Below are 24,526 nucleotides of genomic sequence, written 5' to 3'. Positions count from 1 at the left end.
AAATGGGGACGGATATAAATATCCCTCTTTACACCAAACCCTAACCCTAGCCACCAAACACCCTCGCTGGAGAAGAAGACCCAGCTGCTGGGAAGGAGAGCCGCTGCCACCCGCCGTCGTGCCAGAGCTACTTCTGACGGCCAAAAGAGGTAAAAATTTCTCCATTTGCTCAGAATTTAATTTTAAATACCCCCATGGCCAAATTGGAGTAAAAGGACCGGCTGATTGGCTGAAAACTGTGAGCAAAATCCGGCAGCACCGCCGCGGAGAAATTTACAAAATGCCTCCGATGAGGCCCTTCCCGATTCCTATTCGGTGTAATGTAGCTCATTTCTTATTTAACTATTTCATATCAAGAGGACTAGGATCCAAAACTCGATCCACAAGAGGGTTGCGAGTAGGATACCAATTTTATTTATTTTTCATTTATTTCTTCAATTTTTTTGTATTTCCTTTAAAACAAAAATTTTCGTAGCACTATTTGGGAAATTAAATTTATGTGTATGGAATTTAAACCTTAACTATTTATTTTGTTTCCGCACTATATTCATAATTTATTTCCTTTAGAATTTTCGAGGTCGTTATAGTTGGTATCAGAGCTGCTTTTTTTGGACTCATTCCTTACACAAAATCCTTAGGAAACACTGAAAACGATGAATTGTCACTCAACCGTTCTTTGTGAGATGGAGGTATAGATAGATGAGGAGAAGAAGATCCCCACTAAACTGAGCAGCCTGGGAGGGTTCGTTTAGAGAAAATGTTGACCGGTTATTTGAGATGGTGGAGAGATTGATTGCTGCCCAACAGGCCTCTGAGGAAAAGAGGGAGCTACTTGACCTTCCCCTGCTGCCACAGGTTAGCCACCCCTGCAGCGGGAGGATCCCGAGTGTAATGCCCCATTTTTTTTTTCATTTCCAATGGCGTAGTTTACAACAAATCCATGATCAAATACAGAAATTTCGTTTCAAGTCAGACATGCACATAGAAACACCATCACAATCTATTGTTCGGAGTTAAGATAGATCGGCAATCACACATAACATTACGTGAAATACAGTCGTATACACTATCAACAGACATACTATCCACTATACTACCAACTTTTACACATTCAATCTATCCATTAAGATCCTTATTCTGTTGCTCTATACGCTAGGCTCGGAAACCAGCAACTCCGATCCCGACTTCGTTCCTACATCGTCTGTGAACAATAGAGGGTGAGTTCATATAACTCAGTACAGTAAAAATTAAGTTACAATTATGATATGCATCAAATATGAAATCCAGTATTTCTATATGTACCCCATCACCCAACTTAAGCCTATCTTGTCATCACTATGGGACTACGCAGGACTAAAATGTACTTCGGTATCCCAAATACCATGCATACCATGTGTGACCACCCCCCAACGTCACCCCAAGCATACAAATATTCACACTCGTCACCAATATCGGCGACCACTAATAAACTGCCTATCTCTCGACCCCTAATAGGCTGCTCACACACACAGAAATACCATCCTTTACTGTTACCAATATCGGCGACCAAATCCATTCTCGTCGGAGTCTCTCGACCATCACCACCATCGGTGATCAACTTACTTTTTCTAGGTAGCGACAACCAATATTGGCGTCCCCCGATGCTACCGACCCAACCTAACATCATCCTGTCCTTACTCCCCCACCTTATCTTGAAGCCTTCTTATACTTTTAACCTGTGTACCTAGACTACATCCATCTCCCCATAAAGCTTGCACTAACACTCAACATACCCACACTTGTAACATTCCCTTGCCAACTACCAAATTCACAGCAGCTATACCAACTTATACATGATCCATACCCTCACACCACACAGCTATCCCACACATCCCCTCGTTCTACACATAGACACCCCCACACCTCCATACCGGCACTTCATTTCCACAGTCTATGACTTCTCTTTTCTCATCCCAAATTTTCTTCGTCCACACGCACTACTTCCTCCCTTACACATATTTACTTCACTTCCCAAATCTCTCATCCTCTCCCCCTCCACGACCTACTCTAGATACTCCACCCTCAAATCTCGAAATCACCTCCCTCACACTCTACACATCTTCCTTTCCTTTCTCCCGTAGCCTAGCCTCATCCATACACCCTTCCTCACACACAACAGCTCTTCTCCCTCATAGGCCGCACTCACACACACCGCACTCCTTCCTTTCTCTCCTCCCGTGGCTTAACCTCCTCCATTCACTCTCATGCACACACAACAACTCCTCTCCCTCATAGACCGCACTCACACACACCGCACTCCTTTCTTTTCTTCCTCCTGCAGCCTAACCTCCTCCATTTACTCTCACGCACACACAACAACTCCTCTCCCTCACAGACCGCACTCACACACACCACACTTATTTTTTTTCCTCATCCCACAGCCTAACCTCCTCAATTCACCCTCACGCACACACAACAACTCCTCTCCCTCACAGACTGCACTCACACACACCGTACTTCCTTCTTTTCCTCCTTCCGCGGCCTAACCTCCTCCATTCACCCTCACACACACACAACAACTCCTCTCCCTCACAGACCACACTCATACATACCGCACTCCTTCCTTTCTCTCCTCTTGTGGCCTAACCTCTTCCATACGCCCTCTCTCACGCACGACCTCACCTCTCCCTCATAGACCTCCCTTCTATGCCACATTTTTTTCCTTTCTCTTCTTCCGCGGTCTAACCTCCTCCAGACGCCTCCACTCACGTTTCCACAGCTCCTCCACCTACAGCAAAATCTCAAATCCACCTCAACTAACAGAAAATTTAAAATTACAGTACCTCTTATTTCCATCTTCCTTAGTTTCGCTGATCGCACTATCACCGTTCTCTTTCTTCTTCTCTCTCCCTTCTCGTTCCTCTCCGCTCCGACTCCCCTCTCTCTCTTTCTCGAACCTTTTTTTCTCTTTCTTTCTCCTTCTCGCTCTCTCCCTTCTCTGTTTTCTCTTTTCTCTCTTTTTTCTTTCTTTTTTTTTCCTTCCTTCTTTCTTTTCTTTTCTTTCCCTCTCCTATTTATACCTCACCTGCCTCATCAAAACGACGTCGTTTTTCCATCTCCTATTTATACCTCACCTGCCTCATCAAAATGATGTCGTTTTCCTCCTTTTCAAAACGACGTCGTTCCCCCCCTCTTTCTTTTTTCTTTCTTCAGTTATTATATATACTTCCCCCCTAAAAAAAAATTTGGTCCCTCAAATTTTGTTATTTTACCTCCAAACAGTCTCGGATAATTTCGTCTCATCTCGTCCTCCCTTTCCCATGTTGCCTCCTCAGTCGCATGATGTCTCCATCGCATCTTTACCATAGGTATCACCCTGCTTCTCAACTTTCTTTCTTGTCGCTCGAGAACCCGGATTGGTTCTTCTTCATAAAACAAGTTCTTCTCCAATGGTAACGATTCATACTTTAGAATATGATTCGGATCCGGGTGATATTTTTGTAGTAGGGATATGTGTAATACATTGTGAACCCCACTATATCAAGGAGGTCCCCACTACCCTATACGCAACCACCCCCACCTTCTCCAAAATCTCAAACAGCCCTATGAAACGGGGACTTAAATTCCATTTCTTCCCAAACCTCAATAAACCATTCATGGGAGATACTTTCAGGAACACATGGTCCCCTACTTCAAAGCTCAAATCTCTCCTACGATTGTCTGCATACCCCTTCTGTCTACTTTGGGCAGCTTGTAAATTCTGTCGTATCACCAGCACCTTAGCTGTAGTTTCCTCTACCATTTTCGGTCCCAAAAATTGTCTTTCTCCCACTTCACTCCAACACACCAACGACCTACAAGGCCTACCATACAGGCTTCATAAGGAGTCATTCCGATGCTGGTGTGATAACTATTATTGTATGTAAATTCTATTAAGGGCAGTATATCCTCCCAATCTCCCCCCACGTCGATGACACAGGCTTTTAACATATCTTTCAATACCTGTATCGTCCTCTCCGTCTGCCCATACATTTATGGGTGAAAAGCTGTGTTAAAACTCAATTTAGTACCCAAAGCCTATTGCGACCTCTCCAAAATCTGGAGGTAAATCGGGAATTCTGATTGGAAACAATCGATACGAGAATGCCGTGTAACCTTACGATCTCCTTGACATACAGTCTGGCCAAATGCTCCACTGAATCAGTTACCTTCATTGCTAAGAAATGAGAAGATTTAGTTAGACGATCAACTACCACCCACATACTATCATGTTTCTTACGGTTACTTGGCAACCCAGTCACAAAATCCATAGAGACATGTTCCCAGTTCCACTCGGGTATGGGTAAGGGCTGTAACAACCCCCCAGGCCTCTGATGTTCTACTTTCACTTGTTGGCATATCAAACACCGTGATACATACTCGACCACATCCCTCTTCATGCCCCTCCACCAGAAACTTTTATGTAAGTTTTTATACATCTTAGTAGTCCCTGGGTGCATGAAAAATTCGGTATCATGTGCCTCACTGAGTATTTCCTCTCGTGTCGTATGATCATTGGGAACGCACATTCTGGATTAAAATCTAAGTATCCCATCATCTTTCACCCTAAAGTCTCTCACTGTCCCCTTAATGATAGGGAAAAGAATGCTGAAAGCCAAAAAAAACAAACAGGAGGGAAGAGAGGGAATGAGAATGGAATGGTTGGAAACAATGAGTGTAGGCATGTAGGGGTTGTGTGTGTGAGTATTTGGTATAGATGTGTATTTGTGTAAATGTGCTGTGTGTAGATGTGTGCTGTGTGGGTGTGTATTGGTATATATTCTGTAAATATATTTGTAAATTTAAGAATTGCATGTGTGAGTATTATGAAGGTTAGGGAACAGTGAGTGTAAGCATGTAGGGGTTGTGTGTGTGTAAATATGCGTATTTGGTATAGATGCGTATTTGTGTAAATATGTTGTGTGTGGACGTGTGTTGTGTGGGTGTGTATTGGTGTATATTCTGTAAATATATTTGTAAATTTGAGAATTGCATGACAATGTTGATGGTTTGGTAATAACTAATATTTAGAATACCTGACGTGTGGGTTAGGTACGCGTGTATGTGGGGCATATTGAGTAGGGACGGGGTGAGGTTGCCTTAGAGGTGATTGAGTTGGGGACGCCGATATCAGTTGTCGTCACCTAGAAAGGGTTAGTCGATCGCTGATAGTGGTGATGCTTGGGGGTTCCCAGATTGGTAACAGGTTGAGTCGCTGATGTTGATGACAGAAGAAAACAGTAATTGTGTGTATGAGTGGCCAGCTAGGGGTCGAGTGGTGGAAAAGTAAAGAATGATCGCCGATACTGGTGACGGATGAAGGTAATAGTGTAGGTGAGTAGTCGAGTCAGGACCGAGGAGATGATGTCAGGGGGTGACCACACTTAGTATTATTGACAATTGATTACTGAGGAGACGTTGTAGTACCATAGAATTAGAGGAATAGTAGTGGGGGTGGTGGGTAGGAAGAAAGCATGGCCATGGTAATGGGAAGGGAAAACATATATGAATAGATTTTTAATTGGGTTTCCATGCTATACTTATGATTTAAATTTATTGTGCTGAATTATATATACTCATTCTCTGTTATTTACAGATAAAGTAGGACTGAAATCGGGATCGAAGTTGCCGGTTTTCAAACCTAACATATAGAAGAAACGGAGCAGGGTTTACTACAGGTAGATTGGGATAATTACATAGTTGGTAACAATGTAAATCGCATGTAAAATAATGATTTATGAAATTTGTAATCTACTGTATTGATGCGCTTACAGTTGAGAATTTCTATTAGAAATTGAGCAATTGATTGCGGTATTTTCTTTTATGTATGTAATTAATTTGAAATGAGATACAAATATTCTGTATACTAATCTATTTGAGACAATGCCACTGAAGGAAAACAAAAAACGAGGCGTTATAAAAGTGTTGGAATAAGTCATCAGATCTATAGGAATACCATAAATCCTAACCTAAAAAGAACCAATGGTGAATTCTGTGGTGTCTACAGTAGAGTGTGGAATATGTTCCTTTGTAATGAGGGGCATACTCTTAATTGTCCAAACTCCTTATATGATGTTTTCCTTAATGGCCTTTATGGGAAAATTTATAAAAATGGGTATTAGACTTGAGGAGTCTTGACATAAGTCAACATGGTAAGCTTCCATTTATTTGAGAAAATTTGTAAAAAGTTGTTTTCCTTAATGGCCTTATGGGAAAATTTATAAAAATGGGTATTAGGCTTGAGGAGTCTTGACATAAGTCAACATGGTAAGCTTCCATTTATTTGAGAGAATTTGTAAAAAGTAGTTAGGTGACATGGATTTTAAGAAGAATAATTTGACGATAAGAATCCAGTCTTATCTATCCTGCATTCTTTCCAAGTCAAGTGTAAGTGCTAGATCATGACAAGATAATTTGTGCATTTAAATGTGAAGAAGAAGAAGCTATATGGATAAGGAGACAAAAATAGGCATGTACAAAGAAACAACTATGAGATTCAAGTAAGCTAGAAAGCAATAAAATATAGACAGAATTAAGAGAGAAAGCAAGATGAAGAGGAGATTGTCTCAAGGAAAACTATATGTACCAAGATCTAGATGGGAGAAAACTCCTTTGAAATACTAAACAAAACAAATATAAAGACATAATCCCCATAAAAAACTTATAGTGAAACTTAAAATGAACTACAAATAAGCATTTAATTATGAATCCTCCTAGTTGATATACTTTGGATGAGTTGATTTGTTTTGTAAATAATAAATTATTAAAAAATAAGTACTAAATTGTATTTTTTTAATTCAATTTATAAATTTATTTGTAAATATATAATAATTATATAATAGAATAAAGCTTATAAGTGAAATGTACTAAAAATAATATTTTAATAGTTTTTGATGACGATATTTTGAAAAAAAAAATATAATATTGATCCTATTGCATTATAAGTAAAAAAAAAAAACCCATTATACTTCTCTCAATTTCTTCATTTTAGAGAAAAAAAATTAAAAATTATTGGCTTGAAACTCAAAAAATAATTTTTTTTGGGGTCGAAACTAAATTATAAAATGATTTATCCTCTCAAAATATATAAATAAAAAATTAAAGTTAAGGTATTTAATTAGTATTTTCTTTTACTAATTTTAAACGTGCCCAAAAAGAGAAGATAAGTAAAGAATAGTCTAGATTCAATTTGAATTATGGCTCGAGAGACGTGTATGGAAAGTAAGGTTAAATTTTTCACGTTAAATGTTAAATTAATAATTAGTTAATTACCATTTTATTCTAAACCCAAAAGATTAAGTTAACGAATATTGTTGACCAATCTTCATAGTTCGAGTCCTTTAAGGCTGCTATCTAATTACATTATTTTAATTATAAATTTCATTCTTTAAAATATTTTTAATTTAATTTCAATAAATTTTGCAACTTAAAAGAAAAAAAAAAGTATGTGCTATTTGAATTCGATAATCCTATATATCAGCAAATTTTCAAATGTACAAAATTAATGCTGAATAATGTAAATAAATATTAGGTTGGTTTGGTTCACAATATATACAAATTTATTTCTTTTTATATTTAAAATATTTTAATTCATATAGATTAATATAAAAAAATATTCATTTTTAATTATAATTATAGTTATTTATTTATAATAATATATAATTAATAAGAGTCCAAATTTATTTTCGTGTTTGTTGAAACAATTGCTCTATGTATTCCTTTGACACGCATTCTTTCTAAGTATTACCTTAATAATTATATTTTATAAAATAATATTTATTGTTTAGTTTTAAAAAATAAAATAATTTTTAAAGCAAAATACAGATTGTCCGCTAACATATATATATATATATATACACACACATGCTTTTTTTTATGTAAATTACATTTACACATGGGTTAAAACTACGAGCTGGCTAATTACTTTACAGCACACCCTACTCTTTTAATTCTCGCACAAATCCCATCTAAAACCAAACACATGACATCTTTCCAATTTTGACCTGGCTGTTGACTGAAACGTGTTTACCGGTTACCTGACACGTGGCAAACCGAAAAACCGGTAGCGTTTGTCTGCTAAAGACAAAAGAGAAATGCAGACACTTCATGTCCACTCGTTTACGATACCTTCTAGGCTATGCTCACCACATATTTAATTAAACAAATTAAAGGAAAAATAAATAATAAATAAAATATTTTTAGATAAAGCAAAATAATGTATTTATTTACGGCTCTTCAAAATTTAATTACGCAATTTAATGAAAAATCTAATTTTTATACAGGATATTATAAATTTTCTGTATTTAAAACATTTTATTTATTAATTATTTTTCATGACATGGGTATAGGGACCAAACACCAGCCATTTGTGATTTATATTTATAAATGTTTTTTTTTTCTAAATAGGGAATATATATTCTGACATTTTTTAAAGAAAAATATTTATATTAGATTTATTATTGATTCAGTTAAAAATAATTAAAACATTAATGTCGATACTAATAAAAATATTTTCAGATTTGTAATATATACTACTTACAAATTCAATAATTAAATTAGTAAAACATGTTATTAATTAGACATGCGATTAATAAATATAACAAAAGAAGTATAAGAATAGTTAAAGTTGAATTAGACATACAACTAACATAAATTATAATGCTAGATTTGTAACACCCCGTTTTCTTTTTTTTTTTTTTCTTAACGGTGTACGATAAAGCACTCATACCACACAATACCGGAATCCATATTATTCCAACCATGCACAAGAGAAATTGGTCCACCTTCCATGTTCCAAATCAATTGTACATACATCTCCACCTCTACAACACATAGTAATACAATATCAAACATTCCTAGGTATTCACTATCCAGACTAAACCATCCTTTCAAACTACTTTAAATCACAAACAAAACTTGTGCCCTATGGCACTACCGACGGGGCTCCGTTACCAGCCGCTCGGATCCCAATTCCATTCTTACTCCACCAAGTTATCGCTGCAAACCCCGACCAACCACCTTCATTCCACGTCACCAATATCGGCGACTCATACCCATATCTCCACCTCTCGACCTAATAGGCCACGCACACACCCACACACCATTATTCCGCGTCACCAACATCGGCGACTCACACTCACTCCTCCACCTCTCGACCCAAAGAGGCCACACACACACACGAATACCATCGTCTCGCGTCACCAACATCGGCGACTCATGCTCAATCCTCCACCTCTCGACCTAAAGAGGCCACACACACACACAAATACCATCGTCTCGCGTCACCAACATCGGCGACTCATGCTCAATCCTCCACCTCTCGACCTAAAGAGGCCACACACGCACACAAATACCATCGTCTCGCGTCACCAACATCGGCGACTCATGCTCAATCCTCCACCTCTCGACCTAAAGAGGCCACACACACACACACAAATACCATCGTCTCGCGTCACCAACATCGGCGACTCATACTCACTCCTCCATCTCTCGACCTCGTTGGGCCACGCACACACACAACATTTCCACCTCCCATCACCACCATCCGTGACTCATGCACCCTTCTACCCCTCTCGGCCTTGCTAGGCCACACTCACATACATATCCCCTCCCTGCTCCACCAACATCGGCAACTCCACCCTCCCCCACCAACGGCCTCCCAATTCCCCCTCCCAAACCGCATGCTCTCATCTCTCCTTATACCATGCTAGTCCCAAGCGTTCTAACTTGCTAACTCCTACTGACCACATTACTCCCCTTCTCCCATCCAATCCCCCTCAAATCCTGTTTCCTAGTCCCCACTGCCGTACCTTCCAGCTCCCTTCCCTCTCCCACTGCCCCCTACCCGCTACCTCCCCCATCCTCCTGCCTCCTCCCGGTTCCTATACACTTTTGCCTCCCTAGGGCGATTAACCTCTCAGCTTGCACCGTTTCACACCACATACACGCCCTCACCACCGTGCATTTCGGGGAAACACATCACCGCCTATTAGCGGCTCCCTCCACATCCTCACCCACGCACACATCACGCACACATCACGCACACACCTCTTCTGTCCTCTTGAGTTTTTATCCCACCCGCGCCTCCTAAATTATTCTCTCACATCCTCCTCACTCTGTTCTACCCGCACCACCCCCATCCTTCCCCACGGCTCCCCACACGCCTCCAACACCGCCATACTTTCCATTCCTTCCCCGATCACCTCCGTGAGCGCGCGGGACAACCCCACGCTTACGGCCTACCTTCACTGCTCCACTCCGTCGCGCCATTGCCGACGCCGCACCTGCACAAAATTCTCTACACACACACACCACACCAACAGCTCAAATTTTCACCGTACCTCCCGTTTCCATCTTCCTTCTTCCTGTCGGTCGCGTCGTCCGTCCACGACCTCCTTCCCTCTCCCTTCTCGCTCCCCTCTGCCCCGACTCTCTCCTCTCTCCTTCTGGAACTTTCCTCTTCTTCTTCGTCTCCGCTCTCCTCCTTCCCTCCTTTTCTCTTTTTCTCTTTTTCCTTTTCTTTCCCCTTTTTTTTTTTCTTTTTCTCCTCCCCCCCTTCTCCCTTTCCCGACCTCCTTTTATACCCTGCCAGCCTATCCCAAAACGACGTCGTTTTCCTACATCCCAAAACGACGTCGTTTTTCTTTCTTTCAAAACGACGTCGTTTTTCCCCTCTCTAAAACGACGTCGTTTTTATTATTTATTTTTTTTTTTCTACTCTTTCTACTTTCTAGTCCTTACAACACTTCCCCCCTAAAAAAAAAATTTGGTCCCTCAAATTTTGTTACCTTACCTCCAAACAATTCTGGATAATTCCGTCTCATTTCGTCTTCCCGTTCCCAGGTTGCCTCTTCCTTGGCATGATGTCTCCACTGTATCTTCACCATACTCCTCAACTTCCTTCCTTGTCGTTCGAGAACTTGGATTGCCTCCTCCTCATAAGACAAGTCCTTCTCCAATGGCAACGATTCATACCTTAGAATGTGGTTGGGATCCGGACGGTATTTTCGTAGTAGTGATACGTGAAATACGTTGTGAACCCCACTGTACCGAGGAGGAAGCGCTACCCTATACGCAACCACCCCCATTTTTTCCAAAACCTCAAACGGCCCTATGAACCGGGGACTTAATTTCCCTTTCTTTCCAAACCTCAATAACCCTTCCATGGGAGAAACTTTCAGGAACACATGATCCCCTACTTCAAAGCTTAACTCTCTCCTACGATTGTCTGCGTACCCCTTCTGTCTACTCTGGGCAGCTTGTAAATTATGTCGTATCATCCGCACCTTAGCTGTGGTTTCCTCTACCATCTCTGGCCCCAACAACTGTCTTTCCCCCACCTCGCTCCAACACACCGGCGACCTACAGGGTCGACCATACAGAGCTTCATAAGGAGTCATGCCGATACTGGTGTGATAACTATTATTGTATGCAAATTCTATTAAGGGTAGTATGTCTTCCCAATCTCCTCCCGTGTCGATGACACAGGCTCCCAACATATCCTCCAACACTTGTATCGTCCTCTCCGTTTGTCCGTCCGTTTGTGGGTGAAAAGCTGTGCTGAAGCTCAATTTAGTACCCAAAGCCTGTTGTAACCCTCTCCAAAATCTGGAAGTAAATCGGGGATCCCGGTCGGAGACAATTGTCACAGGAATGCCGTGTAATCTCACTACCTCTCTGATATACAGTCTCGCTAACCGTTCTACTGGATCGGTCACTTTCATTGCCAAGAAGTGGGAAGATTTAGTAGACGATCAACCACCACCCAAATACTATCATGTTTCTTACGATTACCTGGCAACCCGGTCACAAAGTCCATAGAGACATGTTCCCACTTCCACTCGGGTATAGGTAGGGGTTGTAACAACCCCCCAGGCCGCTGGTGTTCCGCCTTGACTTGTTGGCATACCAAACACTTTAACACATACTCGGCCACATCCCTCTTCATGCCCCTCCACCAGAAGCTCTTCTGCAAATTTTTGTACATCTTAGTACTTCCCGGGTGTATAGCAAGTTTGGTGTCATGAGCCTCACTGAGTATCTCTTCTCTGAGTGTACAATCACTGGGAACGCACATTCTGGTTTGAAATCTGAGTATCCCATCGTTCCCCAACCCAAAATCTCCCACTGTACCCTGTTCCACTCCCTCCCGGATCCTCTGTATCTCAGTGTCCCCCAATTGTCCCTCTCTTATTTTCTGAACCAAAGTAGGTTGTGCCCTCAAACTAGCCACATATCTGCCATCATTCCCCTCTTGAATATCCAATCGTTGCATGGCTTCCCGTATACCCACTCCGGCACCATCAAATGAGATAACACCCCAGTACTCTTACGGCTGAGTGCATCTGCCACGACGTTCCCCGTCCCGGGTAGTACTTAATTCTGCAGTCAAAATCTTTCCATACAGAAAACGGTTTTTCGTTAAGCATCTTAAACACTACCCTCTTACGGAAACAGTCTACATGGGCACGTTGGGCCGCAAGCCAATCCATCCCCAGTATTACATCAAAATCCTTAATGTCTAACAAATTTAGATCCACTTTTAACTTCCTCCCCTCTACATCTACCTCACAAGAATTAAACATCACATCCGTACATAAAGGGCCATTAGTTGGCGTAGATATGACTAACACTCGATCTAACACTCGAGGTTCTACACCTATCCTAGATGCAAACATAGGCGATACAAATAAATGTGTGGCACCAGGGTCAATTAGTACTTAGCAGGAATATCTGAAATGTAAAGTATACCTTGTATTATTTCGGAAGTGGCGGCCGCCTCTGGCGCTGTGATGGCGAACACCGGTCCTTGAACCCACAGTCTACCCGGCTCCTTCGGCAACGGGCAATCACGCACAAAATGTTGAGTGTTTCCGCACCGATAACAACCCCGCCCGCCGCTCATACATGGTCGATCCCCATGATTCCTACCACATTGGGTGCAATTTGGTTTACTCCGGGATACCTGATGACTCGGGGCAAAATCCGGTGCTATCCTCTGCCTTTTCTCTGTTTGGCCGGAGGGGGGTGGTGGACGTCTGTAACTGGACTCCCCTTTACTGTTCTCAACTTGTTCTTTATACAGTGCTTCCACCAACCGTGCCTTTTCTAACACCATCTGATATGAGGTAATGCAAACACAGCCACTTGACGATACAGTTCAGACCGTAACCCTTTTTCGAATCTGCGAGCCTTCTTGGTCTCATTCATCATCACCTCGGGCGCGAACCGCCCCAATTCTATGTACCTCTCAGCATATTCTACCACTGACAATCTTCCTTGTCTCAGTTCGGCAAACTCTATTTCCTTCCGTTGCCTAAAAAAATCCGGAAAATACTCTGCATTGAAGGCTTCCAGGAATACTTCCTAAGTGACTGGGGGAGCTAGAGTTCTTCTTTTTAGTTTCCACCAACGCTCAGCGGATCCTCTAAACATAAATGTGGCCAGTTGCACCTTCTGTTCAGTGGTCACTGTGATCGCTTCGAATAATTTTTCGGTCTCCTTTATCCAGTCTTCCGCCACCAAGGGATCGGTATTCCCATTGAAAGCAGGAGGGTTTAACCTTCGATACTTCTCAATATTGCTGGTGTCCACCACACCCTGGTGAATCCCCGGTTGTGGGACCGAGGTTGTCTCAGCCCGTAGTTCTCTATCTCTGATCACTGTGGCCAGACTCTCCACCACTCTACACAGTCGGTTGAAGTCTTCCTGTTGTACCCCCGGCAGTCCCGTCTGGTTTACCGCTGGGCCAGGCGCGGGCCTCGGTTGTGTGGGAGGGGGCACCGCTTGATACGGGGGTGGCCCGTAAAATGCTGGGAGTGGTACCTGGGGACACCCAGGTGGTCGTTGTGGAATCCCCAGTGAGTCCCGCAGCCCCGGGACAGCTCCGCGGCGGGGTCGGCCCCGTCCTTTCTTCGTCACCTCCCTTGACACACCTGCAGGATAGTTATACCAATTAGTAGGTATACTTAGTTTTGCTCTGATACCAACTGTAACACCCCGTTTTCTTTTTTTTTTTTTTCTTAACGGTGTACGATAAAGCACTCATACCACACAATACCGGAATCCATATTATTCCAACCATGCACAAGAGAAATTGGTCCACCTTCCATGTTCCAAATCAATTGTACATACATCTCCACCTCTACAACACATAGTAATACAATATCAAACATTCCTAGGTATTCACTATCCAGACTAAACCATCCTTTCAAACTACTTTAAATCACAAACAAAACTTGTGCCCTATGGCACTACCGACGGGGCTCCGTTACCAGCCGCTCGGATCCCAATTCCATTCTTACTCCACCAAGTTATCGCTGCAAACCCCGACCAACCACCTTCATTCCACGTCACCAATATCGGCGACTCATACCCATATCTCCACCTCTCGACCTAATAGGCCACGCACACACCCACACACCATTATTCCGCGTCACCAACATCGGCGACTCACACTCACTCCTCCACCTCTCGACCCAAAGAGGCCACACACACACACGAATACCATCGTCTCGCGTCACCAACATCGGCGACTCATGCTCAATCCTCCACCTCTCGACCTAAAGAGGCCACACACACACACAAATACCATCGTCTCGCGTCACCAACATCGGCGACTCATGCTCAATCCTCCACCTCTCGACCTAAAGAGGCCACACACGCACACAAATACCATCGTCTCGCGTCACCAACATCGGCGACTCATGCTCAATCCTCCACCTCTCGACCTAAAGAGGCCACACACACACACACAAATACCATCGTCTCGCGTCACCAACATCGGCGACTCATACTCACTCCTCCATCTCTCGACCTCGTTGGGCCACGCACACACACAACATTTCCACCTCCCATCACCACCATCCGTGACTCATGCACCCTTCTACCCCTCTCGGCCTTGCTAGGCCACACTCACATACATATCCCCTCCCTGCTCCACCAACATCGGCAACTCCACCCTCCCCCACCAACGGCCTCCCAATTCCCCCTCCCAAACCGCATGCTCTCATCTCTCCTTATACCATGCTAGTCCCAAGCGTTCTAACTTGCTAACTCCTACTGACCACATTACTCCCCTTCTCCCATCCAATCCCCCTCAAATCCTGTTTCCTAGTCCCCACTGCCGTACCTTCCAGCTCCCTTCCCTCTCCCACTGCCCCCTACCCGCTACCTCCCCCATCCTCCTGCCTCCTCCCGGTTCCTATACACTTTTGCCTCCCTAGGGCGATTAACCTCTCAGCTTGCACCGTTTCACACCACATACACGCCCTCACCACCGTGCATTTCGGGGAAACACATCACCGCCTATTAGCGGCTCCCTCCACATCCTCACCCACGCACACATCACGCACACACCTCTTCTGTCCTCTTGAGTTTTTATCCCACCCGCGCCTCCTAAATTATTCTCTCACATCCTCCTCACTCTGTTCTACCCGCACCACCCCCATCCTTCCCCACGGCTCCCCACACGCCTCCAACACCGCCATACTTTCCATTCCTTCCCCGATCACCTCCGTGAGCGCGCGGGACAACCCCACGCTTACGGCCTACCTTCACTGCTCCACTCCGTCGCGCCATTGCCGACGCCGCACCTGCACAAAATTCTCTACACACACACACCACACCAACAGCTCAAATTTTCACCGTACCTCCCGTTTCCATCTTCCTTCTTCCTGTCGGTCGCGTCGTCCGTCCACGACCTCCTTCCCTCTCCCTTCTCGCTCCCCTCTGCCCCGACTCTCTCCTCTCTCCTTCTGGAACTTTCCTCTTCTTCTTCGTCTCCGCTCTCCTCCTTCCCTCCTTTTCTCTTTTTCTCTTTTTCCTTTTCTTTCCCTTTTTTTTTTCTTTTCTCCTCCCCCCCTTCTCCCTTTCCCGACCTCCTTTTATACCCTGCCAGCCTATCCCAAAACGACGTCGTTTTCCTACATCCCAAAACGACGTCGTTTTTCTTTCTTTCAAAACGACGTCGTTTTTCCCCTCTCTAAAACGACGTCGTTTTTATTATTTATTTTTTTTTTTCTACTCTTTCTACTTTCTAGTCCTTACAAGATTCATCATAATTATTATTATATTTGTACTTTATATTTATAATTATGTTAAATAAATTTAAAGTTAAACAATACTAAATGTTACTAAAATATGAGGAAAAAAAAATCAAACATTAAACATAGACATATATTCATCAACTTATATGGATCCACATTTGGTAATTATCACCAAACTAATATACTAAATATATTTTAAAATATTTGTAATAGGAACACCACTAATCAAACTATGAGGATTATAATACGCATACATTAATGGGATGTTTAATTTAATATATATATATATATATATTAATGTGACGTGTCAATAGGAATGGGACCATAATATTTATTTTTATTTCTCTTTTAATATTATTTATTTTATTATGTGATAATAAAACGTTGACAAAATTCCAAAATAGGAAAATCGCTATTAAATTAGGAAAGTCCAAGAAGAACTTCACTTATCGTTTGCATGACATTATGAGGTTGTTATTAACGTTGGCGGTGCATATTTTTTTAGAAATAATTGAGTTTGATAATTGATTAATTGCAAGAACTTAGTCCATTTATGGACAGTATGAAAAAACATTAAGAAGGAAATTGGACATTTTAAAAATTATCATACGTTAATTTGTAAATAATGTGCTTGAAATGAAAAAAAAAATTTTATTTATTAATCTGGTGACGATTAATTATGTATTATTTAGGTATTTTAAAATAATTTATGAATTAAAATATATTTAGTTAAATTTTAAAAATATGAAGCAATTTTTATATAATTAATAATTTAATTGACAAAATCTTCGTTACCGTAAATTTAAGCCGTACGCAATTTTATTTTCTATTTATTTTAAAATGTAATGGCGATCTTAGTCACGTTTCAACTAACATTACTTCTTGCCACGTGGGCCAATAAGAAGAGAGCACAGTGATCGTTGATAAAAGTGTTGTCCACATCTGATCATTTCTGCAGTCTCGAAACATTTGGGTAATAACGATAATTTTCATTATCCTCAAGAAATGAAAAATAAAAATAAAAAATCTGACAAGGTTTCGTGAACAGAGTGAAAACCTGCCACGTGGCAAAACCTATCTTATGAAATTAGGGGTTAAGAACTGGTCCCCTGATTTATCCCAAGCAAAGTGAAAGGTTTATGGTAACCTGCTATTGCCCGTACATTATTGCCCTTTTACTGGCTGGTCCCGTTTCGTGGTCAATAACTATAATAAATAGAAGGATAAATAGTTATGTGTTACCGGGGGGTTTAACAATTATTATTAAAGCTCTCTCATTTTCTTTTTAATCTTTTGGTGGTTTTTGTTTTTTTTTTTAAAGGAGGGGTTTTGTTTGTTTGTCTCTGTTGTCCATTTTAACGGAGATCAACCGAGATTGATTGATTGGTTGATGCAGAGAAAAAGAGAGGAGATGAGAGAAGAGAAGAGAAAAATAAAAAACAGAAGAAAATATAAATTAACTTAGAGATTTGAATTTAGTTTTCTTCTTGTGAATCTGGAAGTTTAGATTTTTCTTTCCTGGAATCGGTGAATTTTTCTGGCTCGGGAATAGCGTGGGAAATTCGCTTCGTCGTAGGATTTTGATTTGTATGCACGTGTTGTTTGTATAGGAATTTATAGGAATTTGAACGGTGAGGACCGTGGCTGCATATTATCGGTGAGTTTTCATTTTTGGCTTTTTTCATTTCGTGGTTCGCTCGCTTGATCGCGTCTGGAACTGCTTTTTATATTTTTTTATGGTTGTTTTGTTTGAAATTGTGGAGATTTGGTTGTTTTGGTGCTGAATTGTGGTCGGGAGAGTTGAATCTGATACGATATGAGACTTTGAAGCAATTTGTTTTATGTTTTTTTCTGCAAGAATTCTAAATTGAATTTTGTCTGTGAATCGAGATCTGATCACGAGATTAAGTTTTTGTCTGGTTTTCATGGAATTGGACATATTTTCAGAGATTTGAACTTTAATGTTCTATATTGGTTCGTAATATATGCGATGAGTGAAGCAAGTAATGGTGTTGTACTTTTTCTCGATTTTGTTCTGCATGAAGAAGAAAAAGCGAGATTAGCGTTTGTTTGACTTGTAATTTAATTTCTATTGAATTTGAATTTCTTCTGTTTTAAAACTAATTTGAGGATTTGATCTTCCCGGAATTTATATTCAAACGCGGTCTCAGCGAAGTTCTTCATTTTCGTAGATTGATCTCCGTTTGGGATTTTTGGATCTGTTTTCGATAACTCTCACGGGGCTGGTTTATTGGCGATCGCTACTCATTTGTTTATTTTTATACAACTGGATTTCTGTGTTCTATCTAAGGATACGTTTACTCCAAGGAATCTCGCCATTAAATAGAAATGATTTTCGTTGCTCGCTGTATATGCACATACGCAACTTTTAGATGCTCGTATTATAGTTAGCATTGCTTTGGAGTTTCTTTCCAGGAACTTTGTTCATTCCTTTGCATGTCTCAGAAAAAGAAGGCCCTGCTTTTTGAATTTCATTGTCGTGGCAGCATTAGTCCGTCTGCAACTTGCTTTCTTTAGCAATTGTATTCTTTGGTGTTTACTCGTTCTTATATGTACATGCCAGAGTAATCTGTTGAAAACTCTTACTGAATCACTTTTTTTTTTCTTTTAAACTTTTGGATTGGACGACAGTTAGGTGGACCTGGCTTTGATGTTTCTGTTTGTTTGACGACTTCTTAATTGTCATACATGCCTGAGATATGGTGTTCAAGAAGGATGTAGATTATGGATTCAATGTCCCTGTTATACCAAGGGCACCTCGTTCAAGTAGGGTAAGTATTTCACGTGCATTACCATTGTATTCTATTAGTCTCTTTCTTGAATCACGATTTTATTATGATGGGCGATAATCATTTGTTCCAGAGGAGGGCTCCACACAAGACAACTGCTGAGGATACTCAAGTCTGTGCATTTGAATTACTTGCTTCTTTAGCTGGCAAACTACTGGAGGAAAGTGAAAGTTCTTCTGCTTCTAGCAATGCATCTGAAAGAAGTGATTGTCCTAGGATTGCTACAGATATTATTGCGCAAGAGCAAGAAGATGGTGATAAACGATTAGAAACCGAATGTGTTGATCGGGGAAGCTGTGAAGTGAGCATTGCTGCCTCAGAATCAACTGCAGAGAACAGTGATCGGAAGTGTTCACCAAATGAATTTCCACATGTAGAAAATGATGCCATTTTGGAACGCACTTCATTTTCAGGTTGCTTGCATAATATTGATGGTAATTCGAAGTCTGTAGGTTTTGAAAGCAAGAAAGGATACAATAACTTTCCTAGCAAACCAGAGAGAGGCTCTCCTGTTTCTGGGGAATCATGTGGTGTTATTCTGGAGAATGGATATGATCAACAGCAAAAAACCGAGGGATTGGAATATCTAACTGAGGCTAATACGTGCCACGCAAATGATCAAACTGACTTATGTATGGGTTCTCCTGGATTGATTAGTTCTGACAAGGATGTCAATATACCATCACGCAAGAACCTTGTTTCTAATGTTTCTCTTTCAAGGCATAGGACTGATGTTAGTTTAGGTAGAAGAGATGATGATGAAAACTTTTCTAGGTGTTATAATTACAAATTTAGCAACAAAGTTAAGGCTTATAGGCCTCCACCGCGAATTGTAGATAGAAGAATAAGGAAATTGTTGACATCAAAATACTGGAAAGTGGCTCCAAAATTGAAGGATTATGAACTTTCTAGAGCTGGTAAGAAGTATGGCTTGACGTAACTTTTGGTTTCTCTCTACTTGAGCACAGACAGACTATTTCTTTGTTTCATTTCTTCCAAATGGAATTTTATTTCAAAAAAAAAAAAAAAATTCTTAATGGAATTCGGGCACCTTCTTTAACGATCATTCTCTTGATTGTTTTGTTTGTAGATGGGGGAATAAAGCCTCTCTATCACAAGAGGAAAACGTGTTACAACCGTGAGTCGTCTCAACATGATGTGTTTTATAAGAAGAGAAAACTTTCTGACAGAAACTCGGTAGTGACTTCTGATGGAGGCTTTAGCAGTGAAAGTGTTACTAATTCCCCCGAGAAAAATGTGGACAAGAGTGGATCAGATGCAATGTTGCATGGAGGTCCTTAGCTTAATGGCTGTGTTATTACCTCTTTCTTTGAACCTTTCCGTTCCATAGTTTTCACTAACTAATCATTTTATTGTCTGCAGTAACTGGGATATCATCGTCAGTCACAGGTCTTCCAGCATTGCCTCGCCCAAAGAGTTCTCATGGTACCTGATCATTTGATCTATTACTATTTATTTGCTCTTCTTATATTGAGGTGCAAATTGACTCTTATTTCTGTTTTCTTTTCCTATAACAGTGAAGTTTAGCATAAAATCCTTTAGGGTTCCAGAGCTCTTTATTGAGGTCCCAGACACTGCAACTGTTGGTTCACTTAAGGTATATATATATGTAGCTCTTTCGATTTTCACAAATATGGTTATTATTCAATGTAGTATTGTCTAGTTTCCTTTTTTGCCTTTCTCACAGGACGATTAGATTTTTGTGTGTTTCTTTAATTTGACAAACCGTCCCATGCTTTTGACATATAGAAACCATAAACAGTTTTGTGTACGTTTATCCATCACTGTCTTTGTTTGCACCATAAACCATTTTCTCGGACAATGAGAAAGCAGTTTCTTATCGAATTTGGTTATGTAGGTACTGATTGGATAAGGTGAGAGCAATAGGCTACTTTCTGTAAGTTGCTTTCATATGTTTGTAATTATTGGTTTTATGTTGTACAGAGGACAGTGATGGAAGCAGTGACTGCTTTAGTTGGAGGTGGAATACGCGTTGGGGTACTTGTTAAAGGGAAGAAAATCAGAGATGACGACAGAACTTTATCACAAACTGGTATTTCTTGTAAGGACAACCTGGATGCTTTGGGCTTCACTTTAGAGCCTACGCATGCACAAGCTCCACCACCCATCTGCCCTGAAGATCATCCTCCTTTGTTACCAAATGATCCAACCCTACTTTTATCAAGGTAATTCTAATATGTTCTTAAGGCCATTCCTGAACTGATCTTTTTAAGTCCTCTGCCAATTTTTGTTGTTGGGTAATTTTGGAATGTTCTTAAGATCGTCTCTAATAACTAGTGTAGAAAATCTTTGCCTATTTGTTTTCTTTGCAAGGACCAATAGTAGTTATTCCATTGTTTTCTCATGAAGATTGAAGTCCTTTTCATTATGTCATCAATTTGGAGCACACAGAGAGGGTCAACATCATTTACTGGATGTCTTATGTAAGCTTTAGGCAGTACCTACCAGTAGCGGTATATATTTAGGTTATATTGGCAAAGAATTATTGATGGACCTATCCTTAGGAAGTGCAATTTGCTGGTCTTTCCTTTTGTGCATTAAAAGGCCGAGGAATTTTGCAAAATTTCTTTAACGAGGATACAACTGGTAGACTTGTTTCTCATTGTAAACCTTTTTTCGGTGAATATTTGAAGTAAAAGCTAATTTTTCTCTGATAGGAATTTTTTTTTTTTTTTACATACTTTTAGTTGCCTGTATATTAATTAATAAGTGCTGCTTTTATTTCCAGGTTGTCAGCAGCTCCTGCTTTAGAACTGGGGATCCCCAATGCAATACCTGACCCTACTTCCCTAAATGATTCAGGCAATCATGTTGACAGTAATCATGAAATAGTTTCCTCATATGTTGATTCATTAACTGACAAACCCCCGTCAGATTCTAGAGCTCTGGTTCCAGTTCCAGCTATGAGTGTTGAGGCATTGGCTGTTGTTCCTGTGAACCAGAAAATCAGGAAATCTGAGCTTGCACAGCGTCGAACCCGGAGACCATTCTCTGTGTCAGAGGTCGAAGCCCTTGTTCAGGCAGTTGAGGAACTTGGGACTGGAAGGTATGATGGTCCTTACTGATGATCCAATCAGTTCGGTTATCATGCTAATACTTATCCTGAATTGTTTTCACTAGTGGCCATTGTAAGGGCTAAAAGTGATTACTATTCTGCAGGTGGCGTGATGTTAAATTGCGTGCTTTTGAGGATGCAGACCATCGTACTTATGTTGACTTGAAGGTAAAATCTTGATCTTAAGTGTTGTACCTGATTGTATGGTTAGTGGATACATGCATGCTTATTGTCAGTTATGCTTTTGTGTTATAAATAGGTGAGAAAAGAACAGTAAAAGCCCTAGAAGCTTTCAACTTCTTAAGTTCGCATTCAAAAAGAATTGGTCTATAGGGCACTATGCCCTTGTATAGGGATGAGATGAATGATCGGAATTGAACCGCAAAATTATAAGAACATAGTTAGTGCTTGCAAGAGTCGTTAAATAAGACAAACTATTAGCCTCGTTTCATTTTGCACTGTGTGTGTGCGTGCAGGACAAATGGAAGACACTAGTTCACACAGCAACAATCTCCCCTCAGCAAAGGAGGGGGGAACCTGTGCCCCAGGAACTTCTGGACAGAGTCTTGGCTGCCCATTCTTATTGGAGCCAGAACCAAGCTAAACAAGGAAAACGTCAAGCTGGAACCTTAAAGATCACAGACGTCCAACCCGGAGCCATTGTTATGGTGTAAAAAGTAAGGAAGGTAAACAAAACGTTGACATGAAGAGAACAAGAAAACTGTACAAAGAAATTAAGATGATTCAAAATTAATTTCTGTATTATTCCTCACATGCAAGCACTCACTTGATTCATCGCTGGATTTTTCCCTAATGCGGGAAGAACAGCACCTGTAAATGATTTAATGAAATAAAGGTCATTCTAACCAGACATATTATTTTAGAAAAGGAAAAATTCATTGTATTCTATTTATGTAATTCATATTTTTTGCTGAAACTTGAAAGGAAAACACTCTTTGATTTCCTTTTTTTTTATTAAAAAAAAAAAAATTCTTTTAATAACATATAATCTTGTCATCTTATCCATCCTTTTCTGTCTTCAATTATTTGTGTTAGAATTACGTGGAGTATAGTTTAATTAGCATATAATAAGGGTGTGAGTTGTTGACTTGTAGTTGTCTAATTCTAGATGACTGCTGCTACTATAAGGAACTTTGAGAGGTAGTTTAGTTTAATTAGTAGATCATGATGTGGACTCTAATGCTACCAACTACTACTGTTTAGAAATTAGTTGATTTAAAATTATTAGAATTTGATAAATTTTTATTAAATTACACATAAATACTAATTGGGTATTATGATTTGACAATTTGTATTTAGTTGAAATTGCTAAAATGTTTTATTATTGTTCGGAGTTTCATTTAATTGCAATTTAAATTCCGGGAGCACATTGTAGAAATTCAAGTTTTAAATAAATTAGAATTGAAGAATATTTTATGATTTACGAAAATCCAAATTGGAATTTGCTCTTATTTTATTGAACCAACGAAGAAGTCAATTGGGTTGATTATTTAAATTTTTCCATGGGTAGCTGGTTGGTTGTTTATTAAAGTTGTGGATAAGGCGTGAAGAAAATGGTTAGTGGGTAGTTCACGCAAAGCTTTTAAGGGGCACATGCACGTCTCCGTGAGGTGCCAAGTTAAATTATATGTTATGTATTTAATTCACTTGGATTTTTAATATAATTTTTTTTATTATATAATGTTCAGTTACAGTTTAATTTTTATTTATAAATAAATTAATTTATAACCTAAATAAAGAGCAATTTTTTTTTCTAAATAAACAATTACTAAAACTATTTAATTTTACCTCATCTATTATCTATTATATATATATATATATATTGATAATCTTATTAGAGTAGAAATTGTATTTTAAATATTGTTTAAGACACTTGTTATAATTTAACAGCACAAATTTAATAAAATTATGAAACAAATTACCTCTTAAATATGAAAAATTGTTGTTTTAAATATACATAAATATCCCCTCTCAGAAAGAATATATATATATGTATGTACACATGTAAAAATAGATGGCCCTCCCGATAATGACAAATTTGGGTCGGGCCTTTCGGGTCGGTTGAGATCCACAATTGCCCGATTTGGCCCGATAATGACAAATCGTTGGACCTTTCCTAATGAAATATCAATTTATTGGGCCCATTACTTTTATTGGTCTAATTTTTTCTTTTGGGGTGGGTGAACTGGTCTATTATTATTATTATTATTATTTTACAATGATAAGGTTCCTACAATATGGTAGTTCACTGTTTGCTTCGTTATCTTTCAATTTATTTATTTATTAATAATTTATCAATTCTCCTCATCTAACAATTTTGAAGCTATTTCATTTTGTGTTTTTTTAATATAATAAAAAAATAATAAAATTGCTGTATTAAAAAATTAAAAAATTATTCATTAAGTATAAACGTTACATTAGTATGATTTATCTCAAATTAATTATTAATATTTTTATAATTTTATTTTTTTTAAGAAAAAAAAAACTTAGGAGGCACATACGAGTTCCCTGAGAAGTCTAAGATTCTCTTTTTT

At 39.8% G+C, this 24,526-nt stretch overlaps 1 protein-coding gene across 2 annotated transcripts; it reads left to right on the top strand.

Moving 5' to 3' along the window:
* Positions 1-17,323: 17,323 nt before the first annotated feature.
* Positions 17,324-22,840, top strand: TBP1 (telomeric DNA binding protein 1). Of its 2 annotated transcripts, XM_088212917.1 has the most exons (10): positions 17,326-17,721; positions 18,717-18,856; positions 18,948-19,791; positions 19,965-20,168; positions 20,258-20,320; positions 20,413-20,492; positions 20,840-21,081; positions 21,645-21,962; positions 22,076-22,139; positions 22,448-22,840. In XM_088212917.1, exons 2-10 carry the CDS (start codon positions 18,785-18,787, stop codon positions 22,643-22,645), a joined length of 2,085 nt encoding a protein of 694 aa, XP_088069043.1. In that variant the 5' UTR covers positions 17,326-17,721; positions 18,717-18,784; the 3' UTR covers positions 22,646-22,840. The 2 variants fall into 2 exon arrangements, with proteins under 2 accessions (XP_088069044.1, XP_088069043.1); XM_088212918.1 differs by lacking the exon at positions 22,448-22,840 and having other exon boundaries at positions 17,324-17,721; positions 22,037-22,145.
* Positions 22,841-24,526: the final 1,686 nt, after the last annotated feature.

Source organism: Carica papaya, chromosome 2, assembly GCF_054855325.1.
Source record: "Carica papaya isolate Zhongbai chromosome 2, ASM5485532v1, whole genome shotgun sequence".
Lineage (NCBI taxonomy): Eukaryota > Viridiplantae > Streptophyta > Magnoliopsida > Brassicales > Caricaceae > Carica > Carica papaya.
Note: the sequence above shows the minus strand (reverse complement) of the source record. Positions and strands in the feature narration are given on the sequence as shown.